We start from the raw sequence: 21,311 nt of genomic DNA, 5'->3' as shown, positions 1-21,311 counted from the left end.
CAAACGCCCCTACAGGGCCCTGAATGCAAGTTCATTGTTGTTATGCACAGATCCCTCCCCCCTCTGTGTGTGGTACCTCTCACCCTGGGGATCACTGCTCCTGCTCTACAGACCCTTCACGTCCACACAGACCCCTCCCCCTCTGTGTGTGGTACCTCTCACCCTGGGGATCACGGCTCCTGCTCTACAGACCCTTCACCTCCACACAGACCCCTCCCCCTCTGTGTGTGGTACCTCTCACCCTGGGGATCACTGCTCCTGCTCTACAGACCCTTCACGTCCACACAGACCCCTCCCCCTCTGTGTGTGGTACCTCTCACCCTGGGGATCATGGCTCCTGCTCTACAGACCCTTCACCTCCACACAGACCCCTCCCCCTCTGTGTGTGGTACCTCTCACCCTGGGGATCACTGCTCCTGCTCTACAGACCCTTCACGTCCACACAGACCCCTCCCCCTCTGTGTGTGGTACCTCTCACCCTGGGGATCACGGCTCCTGCTCTACAGACCCTTCACCTCCACACAGACCCCTCCCCCTCTGTGTGTGGTACCTCTCACCCTGGGGATCACTGCTCCTGCTCTACAGACCCTTCACCTCCACACAGACCCCTCCCCTCTCTGTGTGTAGTAACTCTCACCCTGGGGATCACTGCTGCTGGTGTACAGACCCTTCACCTCCACACAGACCCCTCCCCCTCTGTGTGTGGTACCTCTCACCCTGGGGATCGCTGCTCCTGCTCTACAGACCCTTCACGTCCACACAGACCCCTCCCCCCTCTGTGTGTGGTACCTCTCACCCTGGGGATCACTGCTCCTGCTCTACAGACCCTTCACCTCCACACAGACCCCTCCCCCCTATGTGTGTGGTACCTCTCACCCTGGGGATCACTGCTCCTGCTCTACAGACCCTTCACCTCCACACAGACCCCTCCCCCCTCTGTGTGTGGCACCTCTCACCCTGGGGATCACTGCTCCTGCTCTACAGACCCTTCACCTCCACACAGACCCCTCCCCCCTATGTGTGTGGTACCTCTCACCCTGGGGATCACTGCTCCTGCTCTACAGACCCTTCACGTCCACACAGACCCCTCCCCCCTCTGTGTGTGGTACCTCTAACCCTGGGGATCACTGCTCCTGCTCTACAGACCCTTCACGTCCACACAGACCCCTCCCCCTCTGTGTGTGGTACCTCTCACCCTGGGGATCACTGCTCTTGCTCTACAGACTCTTCACCTCCACACAGACCCCTCCCCCCTCTGTTATTGGTACCTCTCACTCTGGGGGTCGCTGCTCCTGCTCTACAGACCCTTCACGTCCACACAGACCCCTCCCCCTCTGTGTGTGGTACCTCTCACCCTGGGGATCGCTGCTCCTGCTCTACAGACCCTTCACCGCCACACAGACCCCTCCCCCTCTGTGTGTGGTACCTCTCACCCTGGGGATAACTGCTCCTGCTCTACAGACCCTTCACCTCCACACAGACCCCTCCCCCCTCTGTGTGTGGTACCTCTCACCCTGGGGATCACTGCTCCTGCTCTACAGACCCTTCACCGCCACACAGACCCCTCCCCCTCTGTGTGTGGTACCTCTCACCCTGGGGATCACTGCTCCTGCTCTACAGACCCTTCACCTCCACACAGACCCCTCCCCCCTCTGTGTGTGGTACCTCTCACCCTGGGGATCGCTGCTCCTGCTCTACAGACCCTTCACGTCCACACAGACCCCTCCCCCTCTGTGTGTGGTACCTCTCACCCTGGGGATCGCTGCTCTTGCTCTACAGACCCTTCACCTCCACACAGACCCCTCCCCCCCTCTGTTATTGGTACCTCTCACTCTGGGGGTCACTGCTCCTGCTCTACAGACCCTTCACCTCCTCACAGACCCCTCCCCCCTCTGTGTGGTACCTCTCACCCTGGGGATCACTGCTCCTGCTCTACAGACCCTTCACCTCCACACAGACCCCTCCCCCCTCTGTGTGTGGTACCTCTCACTCTGGGGATCACTGCTGCTGGTGTACAGACCCTTCACCTCCACACAGACCCCTCCCCCCTCTGTACCTCTCACCGTGGGGATTACTGCTCCTGGGGTACAGACTCCTCACCTCCACACAGACCCCTCCCCGCCCTCTGTACCTCTCACCCTGGGGATCCCTGCTCCTGCGCTTCACTCCCTTCTCTCCCTTGCGTCCAGTGCCTCCTCTGTCGAAAGTCATACCCTATGTAAGGAAATTGGCTTTTTGCAGGGTTACGCCCCACTCACATTTTGCCCCATTGTGATTACTCTGTACTGGTGTAATGGCTCTGAAATGCCCTGAGCTCTGCTAAACAGGACTCCGCACATGTGCTCGTACCGTTAAAATGGTGCGTGTTTAATTGGCTTGTACCAAATCGGCATAACCAGACTTACTTGTAAGTGCCTAGTATATGGTACCAGGGGTACCCCTGGCCTGTAGGTACCTTCTGGCATCAGGTTTTCTAACCCGCTCCGGTTGTGGTCGGGGGGACCCTTCAGGTTCATTCTGCAGACGTCCTCGCTGGCCTGCAGGTTGAGGTGTCTCTCGTGGACTGCCACACCAGTTGTGCCCCACGAGTACGACAAGGTAAAACATCGCTTCCAGTCTGCAGCCGGATAAGCAGTTTAACCCCTTCGATGCTTATGACGGAACCGTTCCGTCACGGCCACACCCATTAGTTAACATCTTCAGCACAGCGCAAAAATTCGCGCCGCGCTGAAGGTGTTAAAACTGCTAACTTGAATATTCATTTAAAGTAATGTCGGATCCAAAACCTCTATTTTTAATATATGTAAGTCACCTCTATGGCAGGCCTAACAAGCCCAAAGGTAAGGTGCTATATATTAAAAAAAAAAGGTGAACTTGGGGCGTGGCTAGCAGCCAAGCATGGCGGCAGCATAGCGTGAGGGCTCCTGAGGGCACTGTAGCCTTATCGTAAATCCGGCACACTAATCCGATACACGGCTCACCTGAAGCGGCGGCGTTCGGGTCCGGGCACGAAGCGGTGTCACCGGACCAATTTTCGGCCAAATCTGAAGACCGGAACCCGACTAAATTCACACAAGCGCATCTGGGCCTACACGCAGGACGGAAGCACCGGCCTTGCGTAGCACGCCGACCCCGGCGGAAGTGAGACCGGGCCGGCCTGGCTGGGCGGACACGTCCCGACACCCACCCGGCGGAGCACAACAACCACCTGAGACTCCGCATAGTGGTGTCGCTACACGAAACACCTACAGGCGTCTGCGCACCGCTCACATGGGACTGGTGTAAGGAGCGGAAACGAGTGAGTACCGGGGCGACCGAGAGCGCACTGCACAGCGGGAACACCCCACCCCTCCCCCCCCCGGGAACCGGACGGACTACACGCAACGGCAGTGGCGATCCCCACGCCTCAATAGCCCCCGCAGACGGAGTGGGCGCAGATACCACCCCCGAACAGAGGTGAGAAACGCAGGTACCCCCGGGGGGACAGTGGAAAATCATAGCTACACGCAGAGGCTCACGGAGGGGGCTCGGGGCTCACGGACTAACCTAGAAGCATCGGCGGCCCTGGCGCCGTGGGGACACGGAGCATGCACACCTCGAGGGGGCGCCTCCCAACATACCTGGCCTAGGGGTGAAGTTGCAGATGCCTAGAGAAAACCCTCCGGTGTACACGACTGATGTGGACCGGCCCAAACGACACAAGCTCAAGGCGGTTTCACTGAAGGGCATGAGCGCAGACCACGAGGCACAGCTTACAGTGTAAGGAACCACAGTACACGCCGCGATCAACAGAGATATTACTCGCCATTGAAAGGCTTGTGTGGCCTGCGCAGAAGGCGAGAGATAGAACTCAGCCGGTCCAGTGCCGGCCAACCGCTCCCTGAACAATAGCCACGAGCCGTGGAGCACGACGTAGCGCTGCTCACGACTCAGCGGGGTGCTGCTCCGGTTTCCACGTGCCCCAACATCATGGCAGGCAAAGGCTCTAGAAGTGGATCCACGCAGGCCAAGCTGGATAAATTTGCCTACGGACAGCAAAGTCAAGCACACAATGCAGGACGCAGCTCCACGGGCAATACCCACGACGCAGAGGGGGCCAAAAAAATAACGCTGGAGGACATTATGAAAACCCTCTCAGAGGTGAAAACTACAGTGGGCGCCATCTCCTCGGAAGTCACACTGTTGCGAGCGGACTTCCACAAAATGGCGGAAAGAGTATCCCAGGTGGAGGTGGTCACGAAATCTCTTGTTGAAGATACATCAGACCTACAGGGGGCCATGGAACGCATGGAAAAATTCACCAAGCTCCTGCAAGACAAACTTGACGACCAGGAAGGGCGCTCGCGACGAAATAACGTGCGCATCTTTGGAATTCCGGAGACGGAGGGGAAGGGGGCCATGGACCTCTACATAGAGGATCTCATTCAGAATAAACTGAAGCCCAAAGGACTGTCCCACTTCTTTTCAGTGGAAAGGGCACACAGGGTTCCGGGAGGGCCGCCCAAGACAGGAGCAGCACCACGGCCTGTACTGGCCAGGCTTTTCAATTTTAGAGACAGGGATGCGATCCTACAAGCAGCAAGAAACTCGCCACCTGTTAAGATCCAAAATGCAACCCTGGCTTTCTTCCCAGATTACATGGCAGAAGTGGCCAGACGCCGTAAATCATTCACGGAGGTGAAAAAAGCTCTACGGGACAGGGAATTGCCATACTCCATGCTGTTTTCTGCTAAATTGCGAATAGTGGCCGATGGGAAGACATGGTTCTTCGACACGCCAGAAGTGGCGCGAGACTGGCTGGATGGTTGGAGACCGGTAGGACAGCGGAATCGCTCGCAACGGGATCGACCTACTCATCGCAACGGAGCGACCATGAACAGTCAGGCCTCCCACTCACCCCGTCAGGGAGGCACGGAAGAAGCGGAATCTGACCTTGAAAGAGACCCACTTGACTCTGGACAACCGGCTCCGGTCTAAAGACAGATCGTATCTGTACGACACTGAGTGTGGCACGAGGGGCCTTGGACCTGGCGTAGCTAAGTAAGGTGGGCACAGTCAGTGCCCGGAAGGAACTCACCAACCCCACGAGCAAGTAAGATAGTTGGGGAAGGACTAAAGCACTCTGCAAAGTTGGGGAAACGGGCGGGGGTTTGTCCGTGGAGCAGGGTAGCAGGGTGGGGGGACGGGGATAAAGTTTTCTTGTTACTGCTACTGTTTTTGTTCATAGTCATCATTCACTTCTCACGTTATGCTACCACCCCGAGTATCGGCATACTCCTACGCAATGTACCACAACGCAATACACGCACTGAACAGGTGGACGCACTAAATGCGACGCTCCCACACCGACTTAATGACCAGGCCACCTTACACCACGACCGCTGAGGGCTCCCCTGTGACTATGGGGGTGCCCCCACTGCGCATGCTAACCTGGAATGTCAGAGGCCTGGGGGACAAAATAAAAAGAGGCTTGGTACTGCAAGCCATAAAGCGGCAAAACCCGGACCTGGTCCTACTACAGGAAACCCACCTTGCGGGGACAACCTGCAAAGCACTTGATAGGCGAGGTTATGCTATGGCAATACATGCGGAATTTACTTCTGGCTCCAGGGGGACTGGGATACTAATGAAAAAATCATCTCCCTTTATCATAACACACCGCGTGGCGGATGATCAGGGTCGCTTCTCTGCAGTGCATGGCCAGTGGGAGGGCAGATCTCTTAATATAGTATCTGTATATATCCCCCCGGCACTACACTCTGTGGCCCTACCTGCACTAGGCAAATTCCTCCTTGACCTCCCAGAAGGGGATACGATAGTGGGGGGGGACCTAAATGCAATCGTTGATCCAATAAGGGACTCCTTGCCCTCTAGAGCCCGGCCACGAGGGAATACATCACTCGCGGAATTTTTAGAAGCCCTGGGCATTGTGGACATCTGGCGACATCAGCACCCCGAAGACACTCAATACACTTATTACTCAGCTGTACATAATAGCTTATCCCGTATAGATTACTTTCTATCCATGGGGTTGGAACTGGGGACGGTGGACAAAGTGGAAATTCTGCCCAGAGGCATCTCTGACCATTCACCAATTACTCTATCACTTACCACCAGGGAAAAAAAATGCGCAAGGATCTACCCAATATACCCCAATTTTTTAAAGATCCCAAAGATTCGCAAGAAACTTAAACTAGTCACAACGCAGTATTTTGCTGAAAACACAGCAACAGTGGCCTCGCCATTAATCTTGTGGGAGGCATACAACACAGTCCTCCGGGGGGCGGCTATAGCAGCGATAACGGGACACAAACGGGATTCCCGGAAAGAACTCGCAGAGTTGGAACTAGCGCTCAACGACGCCAACACCGCGCACATGCAGGACCCTTCCCCGACCACAACACACACACTCATGATTCGACAACAGCAATATCAGGCTCACCTTAAGGCGACAGAGAAGGGATACATCGCAAACACTAAACAGAGGATCTATGATGTAGGGGACAAGGCGGGAAGAATGCTGGCTTGGTTAGATAAGAGAGGGGGTGGAACGAGAGGCATTCAGAGACTGCTCACGAAGGAAGGACAGGCACTGACACACCCAGAGGAAGTGGTATGCGCTTTGGCTCAGCATTACCAAACGGTATACACCCCAGACCATATAGTCACAGAACAAATGGCAGCGGCGTCACTGGCGGACATTGCCGTCCCCAGCATTACGCACGAAGATATGCAAGTCCTAGAGACAGATCCGACGGAAGAGGAAATTCAGCTGGCAATTCAAGCGCTACAGTCTGGCAAAGCTCTGGGTCCGAATGGGATACCCGTGGAATGGTATAAGTCCATGGCTCCGGAGCTCAGTGCGCCATTGCTGGCCATGTATTTGGAAAGTAGGGATAAGGCGGAGTTGCCACTGGATCAACGCACGGCCACGATAGTGGCGATACCTAAGCCAGGGAAACCCCCGACTGAATGTACCTCATATCGCCCGATATCGTTACTTAATATTGAGGCCAAGGTACTAGCGAAACTTCTGGCCAACCGTTTGCTACCACACTTGGGTGCCCTGATCCACCCTGACCAGTCAGGTTTTATGCCTCACCGGAGCACGGCACTGAACCTCCGGAGGGTCCATGGAGTACTGGCCCGTTCGCGGCTCCTCTCGGAGAGGGCTGTGATTCTCTCCCTCGACGCCAAAATGGCTTTTGACCTCGTGGAATGGGAGTATCTCTTCATGGTACTCACACGTATGGGGTTTGGGCCGAAGTATATAGCTTGGATAAGATTACTCTATACGAAGCCGGTCGCACAAGTAGTAGCTAATGGCCACATATCGCCGAGGTTCCAATTAGGCAGGGGAACTAGACAGGGTTGCCCCTTGTCGCCCTTGCTCTTCGCGCTGGTGCTTGAGCCCCTGGCGACTCGGATCAGGGCTACGCCCTTAATTAAGGGAATTAAATGGGAAGAGGGATGGGAGGACAAAATCTCCCTATACGCCGACGACATGCTCATCTACATGACTGCACCTGACGATGGAATCCCGGCACTGCTGGAACTCTGTACAACACACGGGCACTCATCGGGCTATACTCTGAACTGGTCGAAATCTGTCATATACATATTGAAAGGCCCGGCACCGAGGTTGCAGGCTGATTGTCCCCTGACAACATTAACGACCTCCTTTAAATACCTCGGTATTGTCATCACGAGTAATGCAACGGACTTCTTTACCAGTAACTTTAAACCGCCTATAGATCGCCTACGTGCGGACGTCAAACATTGGGCGGCCCTGCCCCTGACCCTACTGGGAAGGGCGGCCTTATACAAAATGATGGCACTCCCGAGGCTCCTATACGTCTTTAAAAACACCCCGCACCTAGTACCGCCACGATACTTTCAGCAAATCGTGGCGCTGGTCTCTGCCTTGCTCTGGGGTTCGGGCCCGGCGCGCATAGCGTATGACAAACTGGTTAAAAGCTGGTATGAGGGAGGGATAGCGCTCCCTAACATTCAGCTATATTACTGGGCGGCCCAGCTTAAAGTAATTAATCATTGGATCCACACCCCGAAAGAAGACCCAGCTTATCGGGCAGATTGGTCACAGCTTGGGACGGACTGTATGCTATCAGTCCTATACAATAAATCGCAACTTAAAAGTCTAATCGGTCCAACACAGCACACGGCGGCCCTATGGCACATGGCACAGTCTCGACTGGGATGGGCGGGAAAAATCACCAAGATGACACCATTGTGGGACACGAAAGCGTTGGGAAACCTCAGAGGATGCAAGGGATTTGCACGGTGGGACTCAATAGGCATTTCCACGGTGGGGGACCTCTGGGACAAAGACACAGTAGTACCATTCCTACACCTACAGCAACAATATAACCTCGAACCCACGGAAGCGTTCAGATATGTGCAAATTAGACACGCACTACTCCGGGCGATTACTGCGGGTACTACTCTGCCGGAATCTTCACCATTGGAAGATAGACTACTAACAGAATTCATGATCCAAAGCGCGACCTCACTTACATATAAAAAACTGGTCAATAACCTAAAAGACCCCACACTGAAGCTAAAAGTAAAATGGGAAGGGGAAATAGGGGAGGCGGATGAATCTGAATGGAATGAGGCGTTGGCCTCCCCAAGAGAGGTTGGGATCTCCACTAAGTTCAGATTGGTACAACTCAAAATTTTACACCGCATCTACTACACCAGAACACTTCTCCACAAAATACAGAGAGCGCTGCATCCTTTTTGCTTGAGAGGCTGCGGGGAGGAGGGGACACTATTTCATACATTATGGGAATGTCCACAAATACGAGAATTCTGGAGGCAGATACTGCGCACGATCTCGCAGACGCTTAAAACCTCCGTATTGCCTGAGCCTCGCAAATGCCTTTTGAACATATGGGATCCCAATGACCTGGGTAGATATGAACTGCTTTGGGTAACACTGGCCATGGCGGTGGCAAAGCGAGATATAGCGCAGAAGTGGGGCGCTCCAGAAATACCTACCGCGAGCAGATGGGCTAAAAACATGGACATCCTGATGGTTACAGAGAGGGCGGTGTATGTCATGCGAGCGGCACCCCGCAAATGGAACAAGGTATGGACGGCGTGGAATATCTATAGGGGTGAGATCTGTGACCCTTTGCCGGAGGGAGACGACCTAGATTCCGAAGGGGAGGAGGAGTGAAAGATGGGAACGGGGGTATTGACCTCAGCGGTCCCAATGCACACTGGTGTTCGAGTTAACCTGGATAAGTAACGACGAGAGAACCAAGGGGGTTGCTGATTGGAGAGGTGGGTGAGAAAGCACCGATAATGATGACACATGTTTGGAGGGTGGGAGGGGGGGATGTTTGTTCATTCTATAATATGAAAGTAATGTTAATGTAAAATAATGCATAACGGGGTGACAATGTAACGAACTACGAGGATTACGACTACATCACACGAAAGCATTTTTGAGGGTTTCAATGGTTTAATTAATCACAGTCTATGCTTTTGTCAGGAATGATGCCACGTACGAAGCGGTGTGTGTAAAATTGCAACCCTAACCAACTGACTGTAAAAAGCTAACTGTATATTATGCATTCATGTTAATAAAGATTTAAAAAAAAAAAAAAAAAAAAAAAAGGTGAACTTGTACTTTTACATTTCCTTCAGTAAATTCCCAAAATGTTCATTTTACTGTGGAAAGGCTGGTAGCCGCATTGGTAAGTGCAAAGTTACAGGCTGGCCCCACAGCCCTGCTAACCTCTGAATGGGACGGCTAAGGACAGTACTGTTTGGTATCAAGAGAATCCGTGCATTAAATCAGATTTAATGATAACATTGAATTTAATGTCACTGGTGGGCAAAGTTCAACTTTAGAAATTGCCTTTTTAGTTGTCGTGGTTTCCAATGCCCGTTTACTGATGTACACGAGCTTGTTCTGCATACATCACTCTGCCCACCTGGGGGGACATGCTAATGACTCCCAGGAAAGGACACAATAGGGGCCTACCTGGGAGAGAGGTGCTTCTCCCAACCTGCAGGAAGCCACACAGGTGTAAGCCCAACAAGCGAGCCTCAAAGGACAAGCCAACTTTAAAGGGCAAATGGGTAACAATTAGGAGTGGGGTACTTTATTGTTTAGGTAGACAAGCTGACACTGGGGACAAGAGAGGAGAAGCTAGTCGTCAAACTGTTTTTTCTAGGGGCGTGGAGCCCCTTGGTATTAGCCACACCTCTACCATTAGGCTAAGGAGCTCTGAGTGTTGAGAGGGGGTCTCATCATGTTGGGAGTGGGCACAATGGTGCGTCCTGGAATAGCCAGAAGCCACACTTCCCAGGAAGTGGTCATCAGAGGGAGGGAACCTAGTAGCCCATTGGCTCTCAACCACATCCTACCCTGAGGACATTTTCTTGCGATAAATAGGGCACCCTTGGCACCCAGAAGTCAGCACTCTACTGCCTGAAAGAAGGACTGAAGGGGGGATCACCTGGTGCACGGTGGAACCAGCAAAGAGAGGCCGCACCAGCGTGGACTGCACCTGCTGCACCTGGTGGCTAGCAAGAGACGGGACTGTGTCAGCTGTGTCTTCCTTGGTGGGAAGTCGCTCCTGAGCCCAGCCAAAGCCAGAGACTCCAATGGCCAGTCGGCTGACCCCCTGTTCCCTGTACAGGGCAACAACAAAGCAAGACTCTCATTGGGCCAATTTGATAGCCCAAATCGCTGGGTCGCCGCTGCTTGCTGCTGTTCGACACCCAGGACCAGGACCAATCACTCAAACTTGCCTCCGAGTCGGCTGGACTCAGGAGAAGCATTGGAGTGCCGCTTGGTTGGCCAGTAGCCAAGTTATCACCCAAGGAAAGATCTTGCTGGAACCGCGACACGGGGTGACTGGTAGTCCAGTGGCGACTGCACTTCTGCAAATCTGGAGAGGGCTTTGCGGGATGTCGATCTTGTGACCAGGACCACCTTCCCAAACTCAGGTACCGAGGAGTAGTCGCAGAAAGACCCCCGTCAACCGCATCGCACCCACGGCATCCTTGCCAGAGTTGGTCGCCCAAAGTACTTCTAACCGACTGCATTGACTCTTCAGTTTCTAAGTGTCAAATTTGTTGAATTTGCCAAGGCTTGTTCACGGTTAAGTGAAAATGCTTTGATTTAATATTACTTGCAAAATCTATATCTCCGGAACTCTGGGATGGATTTTTTTTTGTTCTAGTTTCTAAATTCTTTAAAAAATATAGTCTATTTTTAGAAAAATAGTCTATTTTTATGGGTCTGTGTAAATGTTTTTACACTTCTGTGAGTCTTGCTGCTGCTCAGTGTCACAGCTACCCAGGCTTGAGCTGAGGGTTTCACAGACGAACCCTAAGGGTCCTGAAGAGGTTGGTAAGAGTGTCACATGGTCAGGTTACACAACCACACCCTATAATACACCTGATTTCCTCAAACTCTGACATGGTTCTAGTGAACCAGATAAAGTCGTCAGGGACATTCCTGTCTCATTTTAGATAGTGCCAACACTTTAATTGAATGATGAGGCATACAATGGCATGATCTCATTCGCCCTTTGAGCTGGGGTGGGTGGAGACACCCCTGAGCACACAACCACGTGTGGGCGAGAGAGGAAAAGCAGAACCTCTGCGTGGGAGGTGAACAATATCGAATATTTATTACTATTATAAAAATAGGCAGCGCATAAGTTATGAGCCCTTGGGAATGCAGAAGGTGATTACATGGGTCCGGTGACGTCGGAGGCGGTGATAGATAACCTGCCGTGATAGGCACCTGTTCAGGGGGCAGATGTGGAAGTGACTCCGAGTTAAAGCTGTAGTGCTAGAGCGCCTGGAAGCCATGAGGATTCTAGCGCGCAGCTATCTCTGTGCACTGCCGGGGCCCGCCACTTACACTACCTGAGCATCTGATGTGGGTGTTCAACCTGGAACCCACCAATGGCGCGTCTTTCCAGGATCCCACCCGAGTGACGTCAAGGCATCCCTGCTGCAGGAACCTTCACTCAGCCCCAGGAGCTGGCCACCGCCTCCATCCGTCATTGCCTCTCCCATCATGGCGCCTAGTCTCACCCACCACATACAGAAGCATAAATGCAAACAAGGGGAGAAGAGTTGGCCTAACTGCTAGGGTGCTGGCGGCTGGACCTCGGATCTGGGTTCGAGTCTCGGCAATGACGCTGAACAGCCTGTGATTCTGGGCAAACACAAATGAATGTGTGTCCTAATGTAACGTAACTGGTGTTATGTAAAGCGCTCTGATAGCCGATTCGGTTCAAGTTCGTGCTATATAAAACTCTGCATTTTTTTTTTAAAAGAACCTCCCCTTTAATATCATGAAGACAAAACAAACATCTTTTCATGACCCAGGGTTCCAGTGTTTATTTTCACTCAACTGGTGCTCTGCCTTTCACCTTTGATCCATTAACTTAAACATCAAATACAAATCGGTGTTCCTGAGTGGGATGACAAAACGCCTGTGATTTACAACATATTTTATTTTTATTTATTTATAAAGTTTTATATAGCGCGAACAAGAGCCCGAGGGATATCCGAGCGCTTTACAATAAGATGGGAGGAAGGACATAAATGCAAAACCGACAACAAGTAGGAGTAAAAAAACAGGAATGATCGCATATTCAGGGACGGGAAACATCCTTTACAATGCAACTTTTACCACGCAGTGCCTTCACGACGCAACTTTTACAACGCAAACCATTACAACGCATTGTGCTGGGGGGCGCTCTAGGATAGGGAATAGGTTTAATTTACTATCCAACACCTTCCCTACTATCCACGGGGACTGGAGTTGGAATAGTAAATTAAACTATTCACTATCCCGCGCCCCAAAGCGCTATGCGTTGTAAAGGCATGCGTTGTAAAAACAGCGTTTTAAAGGCATGCGATGTAAAAGCATGCGTTGTAATGTCATACATCCTCCAGGGACAGTTGCACAAAAAAGAACCATATCAAATGATTGCCCAATGGAAGTAAGAGCGATTGTCTTTGAGCAGGTGCGCCTAACCCATTTAGGGTAAGAATTTATTCATAAAGAATTTTCATAAACCCCTGGTGATGTCTGTGGCTACAGGTGTCGAATAACATATGATGCTGACATACAAACAGTGTCCTGGATTGGGCCACCTACTGTTTTAAAATGGCTCCTTCTGCCCTTTATCCGAGGGCCCCTTTGATATGGAGAGTGCCCTTATGAGCACTTGGGAATTGTTTTCCTGTAGGCTGCTTTACCACCATTTTCACAGTGTGCTTATAATATGTATCTTAAATGTCCAAGCCAGTAGGCCTGGGCGAGAGTCATTCAACTATCAGGCTTGCTTGTGAAAGGCGTGCAGGGCTGCGTTAAAGCCAGGCACATGCTTGCATGCCACGACTGACTCTGCCCCTACCCTATCAGCCAGTAAGGGCCACCTGCCCCTCACACATCTCTTCAATGTTTCGCCGCTCTATAGTGCTCATAACCCACTCACATTGACTTTGTTTGGCAGGTTCCTGTGCGCCCCCATCACTCACCCCATGTCTTGTCCCATTTCAGAATCGAAGGTGCTTTGAAATACAAGAACGACATGATCCTTGCCACCAGCCACCTCATCTCCCTGAAGGTGGACCCGCAGCCCACCCTGTCTCAGAACCTCTCGGGGTCTCCGGTGGTCACTATACATCTGGCCCACGTCCTGGTAAGTGCCACGTGCATGCGTCAGAGTTGGTACTGTAGCTTGGTTCCCTCAGTGCTGCGGCTTCTTTGGCTCAGATGGACCAGGCAGACTTGTCAAGAATCAGCGCAGACACGTGACGGCGCTGCTCCGCCTTTATTGGCCTCCCTCAGGCACTGGGGGGCAGATTTACAAGCCACTTGAACCACTTATGTGTCACGTTTCTCATGTTAAAAATGACGCAAAAGTGGCGCAAGGGCCTTGTAACTAAGCCCCTGAGTGCTTGGTAGTCTCCACATTTCTCTATAAACCTATAAATCTGTATGCCTTTTAAGAAAAGTTGGACATTCGCTCCAGTGGCGGCCATTTTGTTTGGCTGCATCACTTCCTCCCTTGCTGTGCTCTTGAATTTGTGACTGTGGCTTGGCAAACAGGGCTCACCCTGACAGCTGTCTGACAGGACTGTGTCTATTTAATCCTGGCAGGAAATGTGTTGTTGATCAGCTGTCAAACAGGAAGCTCTGCCCATGACAGGTTATTAATTCCAACATTGATTGCAGTCTGTGCCTTTGTACCCTCTGTGGACTGTGACCTTTCAGGGGCATTATTTGCCATTTGTGATGACAATGATAATTGAATATGCTTCCAGTTGTATTCTTAGGGAGGGTTGCTGCTGCAATGATCTTTGCCTTGTGTGCCCTGCCTGGAGGTGGCAGCTATGTTTGTCTTGTCAAAGAAGGAAGGTGGCTCAACAAAACATTGCTCTGGCTGAAGAAAACAATGCGAACCGACCAAAACTGCTGAACTTTATTGTTTCATTGTTGACACACTGGCTTCGTCTGTGCCCATGCATGTGTGTCCATTGTCTGTTGGGGCCAAAACCTGGCAAACTGTGTCCAATGCCGCTGCACAGTCAGCTGGGTCAAGGAAGGAAGAGGGTCAAACCTTCAGGTGGGTGGGGTGCACGCCCCCAAAACTCACCTCAATCCGTTGAACCATAAGCCGGATAGCTTTGGAGTTGAGCACATTGTTTACGTGTGCTGTTGCACATCCACAGGGGGTGCCTTCTCTACTCAGGGCAGACATGGCACGAGGCCAGGTGGCACCATGGTGTGTTGTTCCACGACCAATCAGCAGCGAGCCTTGACAAGGGTTCCCTTTCAAAGGGGGGTTGATTGTCAGGGCCCCTCCCCTTCAGGATCCTTTTGTATCAGGAGGACGTCAGTCTGGGGTGCCAGCTGTCACTCAGACTTGAGGGGAGCGGAGTGGTGGGGACCGCGGATTGGGAAGGCGGGCAGTCGGGCATTGGCCCATGGGCCGGTGCCTAAGAGTCACCAGTGTGCCGGTTTTTGTCAACCGGACCTCAGAGCCCTATTGTCTTCCCCGCCCGGCCACTGTAAGAGGGGGAGGGGGCCAGCATCATGAACAAGGAGGCTGAGGGTGTTGCTTTCAGTAGCCTTGCTAGGCTAGGGTGGCCAGAATTTTAAAGCCCAAAACTGGGACATTTCACAAAAATAGAAGAAGGACTACAATTTTACTTCAAGCGATAAGAGTGCTTCTCAGCAGAGAATTACAGAACAGGCAGTAAGAACAAACATAAGATGCAATTTTAACCCCTCCCATGCTCATGACAAGCTGAGCTCATCCTGAGCCATGGCGCTCCGGAGCTCGTCATGGCCCGTGGAACGCTCAGGTGCGGGGAGAATTCCCCTGCTGTGCTGAGCGTCCCACGGGAGCCGGTGCACCTGTGACGAGCTCAGCTCGTCATGAGCACAGGAGCGCCGCCGTGCCTCATGACGAACTGAACTCGTCATGAGCATGCGGGCGCTGTGCGTGCCCCCCTCCCCCCCAGCACAGCGAGGGAATTACCCCCGCAGCGAAGGGGTTAAACGCAAGTGCTTGTCTGTTAATTAAATTGCCTTCTTGAAACAACTGCTAACTATCCCTGCTTTGTAAAATATAAAAAAACAACCCCACCGTTTTCAGTCGACCCTCTCTAAAAACCAGGACATGAGCTTAATTTCTTGAAATTTGCTGGGATAGCTGGTTAAAAACCGGGACCGTCCTGGCAAAACCAGGACACCTGGTCACCCTATGCTAGGCCAATATTGTTCTGTCTGCTGCAGACTTTATCTTGGCCTCCCATGGAGCAGGGGCAGACACCCAGAATCAATCCCCTGCCGTGGGCCATTATCACCTCGGCTCCCCTGGAGCAGCAGCAGCTAATTAATTGCACAAGGCCTAATATAAAAATGAATTTGATCTTCTGTAAGGTAACTGGTGCTCATATAATTGCACTCTTTGGCCGAGTTTATGCGATATAAAGCTTCTCTTTGCTCTTTTTTTAAGAATCTGCAAAGGCTGGAACTTAATAATGAGAGAAGATTCTTTATGCTATAATAAAAAAAGTCTGTATTCCTTCTTAACATGGCTTTTCTTCATTTGTTTAGTTTTAACTATCGGTCACGGATCATTAAAGAAGCTTTATACCACATTTTAAACTGCTCCACCTTACATTTACTGTTTGAACTTTAAAGTACATATCGATCAGGGGAGCAAATACCAGCTTTAGGTGTTTTTCTTCATTTTCGTACTGGTAAGGGCATTAAAATACTGATAGTGCTGGTTAAAAATATGGGCAGGTGGCAAACAGCTATATCAAGAGTGATGGTCTTTGGGCCACTTTATTTCACTTTGTCCGTCCCGCCAAAATGTATTGCTTCTAGTTTTCTGGCTCCATGAGTTTTAAAATACATAATTTACTTTCAAACATTTCTCTAAAAATTAGCCTGATGAGATTAGCCAAATGCTGTTTCGTGAACAGGCGTGATCCAGGATTGTGGGCCACTTTTTGGGACTGCCCGGGCCAAATTGTGATCCCAATCCGACCCTTCCTGAGCCTGATGAGATTAGCCAAATGCTGTATCGTGAACTTTAACATGCACACGGTGCTTGGCTTCCTGGAAGAAACGAGCCATCTTCAAGTTACTTTGCTTGGTCTTTAAGTCCCTGCACGGTACGGGCCCGGCTTACCTGACTAATAAAATTGGACGCTATCAACGTGGACAACAACTCAGGTCCAGTAACAGGAGAATAAGGAAAGTCAATATGGGGGTTCGTGCTTTCTCTTACCTGGCCCCCAAACATTGGAACGAGCTCCCAGAACATATCCGTGTCTGTCCAAATCTCCCACAATTCAAAAAGTTGCTTAGGACCTGGCTATTCTAATGAACGAATATTATATTTCAAATTACATTTGCCCCCTTCTCGGGCGCCGAGAGATCCCCTGGGGATGATTCATGCGCCTTACAAATGAGTCAAATAAAATAAATAATGGTGGTCATCTGGCCTCCTCAATGAGAACTGAGCTGACTGCACACATTTACAGACTGAAATATACTATTCATTACCAGTGGTGAAGAGGGGAGGGCTCTATGATTGACGCGAGGTCACGCCTCTCATGAGTCACGTGCCTCTTGCTTATGGTTCGGTCAGACTTTTTGTTGGAAGATATTTTTTGTTTTGCTAATAACTTTGGCTCTATTTCTCAAATTGGCGCAAATCTTTCAAAAATTAAATTTCACGCATTTTTAACTCATTATGGCTTTCTGTGCAGGTTCATCCAAGAGATGGCCAAAAAGGGGGGGCGGTGGCCCCAAAAGTGTTTATTCCAATTTTAACTCGCATTCTTTGCTCCATGACACAGAAAATGTATTTATAATGAAGAGTTCTGATTATTATCTGCTGATAACGTCTGATTTGTATGCACTGAACTTACCTGATATATATCTGTCAATCATGTTTGATTGACATCTGTTATGTTCTTATTAACTTTTAATGGTCACCTCTGTTTGGCATCTATTATTTAATTTGCCAGGATGGCACCGCTGGTAGTTGCTTCATTGTCCGTAAAAGTACAGAAGATATTAAAAACTGATTCAGTGTGTCCATCTATTTCTGAGAAAAGTGGTTGTATTGGAAGGGAAATGTTGGGATGCGGCTTTGAATTAATTAATGAGATATCTAAGTCGACCAATAAACTGGTCATGGTCAATTAGGACCATGTCTCAGTGCCTTTTCCCTGATGTTTGGGGTGATGGTGTGACGTTTTTTGTCTATCTTAGGTTGATATATGCAAAAAGAATTAATGGAATTGTATTAGCTAAAAAAAGGCCAAGTGGGTTTATAAATGTTACTAGAACCCCAGGATTTAAATATAGGCACATATTACACATGTTACTAGTTATGTATTTGTCAACACTACATGATTCATAACGTGATATCAGCCCTCTTCAGAAAGATGAGGAGCATTTGAAAGTCATCCCATTAGTATTCATTGTTTGGCTGAGTCTGAAGAGATATCTCTCCATGTTTTGAGAAATGTGTGTTTCTGTTGGAGATAATGTGCTAATGATTAGAATGTGTTTAATGCAACAATGTGTTGCTGCAAAGATGAGGCAATCCCGGAAATTAAAAGATGTATTCAGAGCAGCCCAGCAGAACGTCCTGTAGGCAGGACAGCAACAGTTTTCTAAAGTGCAGCCAAGAGCACCCATGATCAACATACTCCTGGAATGTAGAATGTACAACAAAGCATAGCGTGGCATGTGCAGCGAACGCCTGCGATACATGCTGACGTCACATCATAATGCAACATGTGTATTATAATCAGTCACGTTTGAAATGGACTCTGCAGTGTAAAGAAATTGAAAATGTGTATTCGAAAATGAGTTTTTCTTTTGTAGTACATTTGACACTAAAGAATATATTTAACAAGACATATAGGGCACGGTTAACAGAGGTAAACTTACACTTTTGTGTAAGTTTATTCTTTTTTGATATTCACAAACAAGCAATTTAATAGTAACTTTATGTCTGCGGAGACTCCCGGACAGGCCAATTTGTTATGTGTGGAGTTATCCGCAGGCGTAAAGTTACTATTAATTTGTTTACTTGTGAATACCAAAAAAGAGTAAACTTACGCAAAAGTGTACGTTTATCTCCGTGCTTCCATAAATTGTATTGTATTGTGGGACAGTGTAACTTTTTGCTAATAGGGGTTTGTATTTACAATGTTTATTTTATTTTCATGCACATGGGAGGATTCATTGATAGATGCTTGCAGCCATGATGGGCCTCTAAGGATGAGATTGCAAGTTGTGCTGGTTTGTGATCTGAGAGAAACACTGTAATTGCGAAAGCACTTTTTTTACCAGCACTTAAAAGATGAAATACTGCTTTAACCATCCATTATTTTTTTTATTTGTTCAGGGAAGTAACATATCCTGAAAAGTAATTTAGGGCTGCAAATTAGGAGAAATAAATCATACTTAAGGTAACACAAGCTTGAACTACTGACAAACATTCAATCAGAAGTCTTATCAGCATACATATATGCATATATTAACTGAAACAAAAAAGGGGCACAGTACTGACATAGTTATGTGTTGAAATGAGATAAGATCAAAGGATTAGTACCTTTTCACTTTTCTACCTCGACGTGGTTGACATAATGCTAATACTATGCTTAAAACTCCATATAAAGAAGCACTGTCCATGTAAAACTTGAGAAAAACCCAGAGCGGCTCTTTAAGCCTTAAAGGGTATAAGTGTGTGTAAATTTCTTTCCAATACAGAAAAAAACAACTGAACGGAATTACACCAAATTTACTAAAAAAGTTTGAACTTTACTCAAAAAGCATGCTTTTTGTGATTGTGTGTAAATCTGTTTCTCCATTTTCAAGAAATTAGCATAAAAGAGCTGCTGGATTGGACAAGAAGGAGTTAAATCTTGAGATATATTTGGACTTTTGTTGTCCAAATATTCTCTAGTCGGCCAATTTTAACCCCTTGGCCGCGGCGGTAATTCTGCCGCGGCACTGGGGGGGAGGGTGGGCCGCGTGGCGGCTGCCATGCTCGTGACGGAACCACTCCGTCACGAGCCACGGGTGCGCTGTGCTTGTGACGGAGTGGTTCCATCACGGCCCCGCCCGCTCAATAGAACGCGCCGCGCAGGTGCGGCGGCCGGGCCGTGACAGAACCATTCCATCACCAGCACAGCGTATCCGTGGCTGGTGACGGAGTAGTTCAGTCACCAGCACAGAAAGGGTTAAAGGAGACAAGTTAATCCTGATTGGCTGACCACATCATGGCCAATATCTTGTGGCAGCCATTACAACCATGATCAGTGACATGTTCCTTGCGACCTGAAAATGAAATGAAAATATATAAGGGGTTCAGGGTGAGCGCACACTGACCATGCCACAATATTTACAAGAAGTTGTGACAGCCATTACAGGGCTCAGGAACATGGACCCTATTAAAATGCATTATCGCAAATGCCAGGTTTCGGGGGTCACAAAAGGGAGCATGTTTCAGAATTTATAACAGATTTTAGTCACAATATAAATCATTTGTTAGATGGTATTATTCTCATTTTAAGAACAATGGTGACTTCACAGGTGATTTTATTCTGTGAAAACTGGTAACTCTCTGTCGGGAGTTGATGAACCAGGTTTGAGAGAAAAACATTTTTCCCTCATGATTTTAACATAGAAGTTATGGACAGTACTCCTGAAGCTAAAATGAGAGCACTTTTTCTATACCTTCACGCTATCTTCCTTAGCCATGTGAGAACAAAGGGGCATATTTACAAGCGCCAATCGCCACAGGTCCGTTACTTTTAACAACGTTCATGTGACTATAGGGGCTTTGCCTTATTTACAAGGTGGCGTTACGGCACTTAACATGGCTTAAAGCCGCCTTGTAAATAAGGCACCCTTTCATGCTATACTTAGCGTGAAGGGGGTGGGCAATGGGTTTTGCGGTGGGCATTCTGCCACAACACCCATTGATTTTGACGCTGCCCCTGTTTACAAAAGTGGCGTAAATCTAAGGTAGTGCCAAAAGTAAGATCAGAGAAAACCTGGTCTTCACATGGTGAAATGCTTAATATCTCCTAATTTCTGTTGTTTCTATGTGTGCTGCATTTTGCATATTGGAGTGATATTGTTTGTATTTGCAGTACTTCAGCTACGTATATGAAAAAGTTGTGTGATGACCTGTCAAATTCGCTACCTGAGCTGAAGGGCTTCCTTGTAAGAGATCTTTGTCACTTGCTAGATGGTGTGCTGAAAGCATCTTTACAATCTTCAGAGTTAAGGAAGCATGCTATTGCGTTTGTAGTCTATTCTGGTGCACGGTTTCGTTATGCCCGGGAACTAAGATGCAAATATTTCTAATGTTGTGCTTTGTGTGGCATCAAAGAAAGAGTCATCCAACTGTGTCATTTAGCCGTGGTTCTCAGTCCTGGAGGCTGTGAATGCCACATTATCCATGTGGCGACCTTTTATGGAATTTTTGCTAAGTGATGATGCCAAAGACAAGAAATTTGATGATCTTTGGTCACATATTGATAGTGATGTGAAAAAGTACAGTCCACTGCATGCTTAGGTTTTTACAGGAAAACATGACTGCTGTAGTGGACTTAATCAAAATACTAGAGTCTGAAAACACCCTTGTCTGCCAAGTGTTCAGCGTAATTGGTGTAGATGTGAAACTTCTTCTTGAGAGTAGGCTGGGCGACACTTTTAGTGACTTTGGCACTGCAACATGCTCCATGTTAGA

The 21,311-nt window shown here is 49.3% G+C and overlaps 1 protein-coding gene across 1 annotated transcript in view; it reads left to right on the top strand.

Annotated features, from left to right (window-relative positions):
- ADGRD1 (adhesion G protein-coupled receptor D1) overlaps window positions 1-21,311 on the top strand; it is a 1,126,805-nt gene that overhangs the window by 293,170 nt on the left and 812,324 nt on the right. The window contains exon 13 of the mRNA XM_078666340.1: window positions 13,568-13,709. Coding sequence (XP_078522466.1) covers window positions 13,568-13,709 — 142 coding nt within the window. The remainder of the gene's footprint in view (window positions 1-13,567; window positions 13,710-21,311) is intronic.

This window comes from Lissotriton helveticus, chromosome 11, assembly GCF_964261635.1.
Source record: "Lissotriton helveticus chromosome 11, aLisHel1.1, whole genome shotgun sequence".
Classification (NCBI taxonomy): domain Eukaryota; kingdom Metazoa; phylum Chordata; class Amphibia; order Caudata; family Salamandridae; genus Lissotriton; species Lissotriton helveticus.
This window is presented reverse-complemented; position numbering and strand designations above follow the sequence as displayed.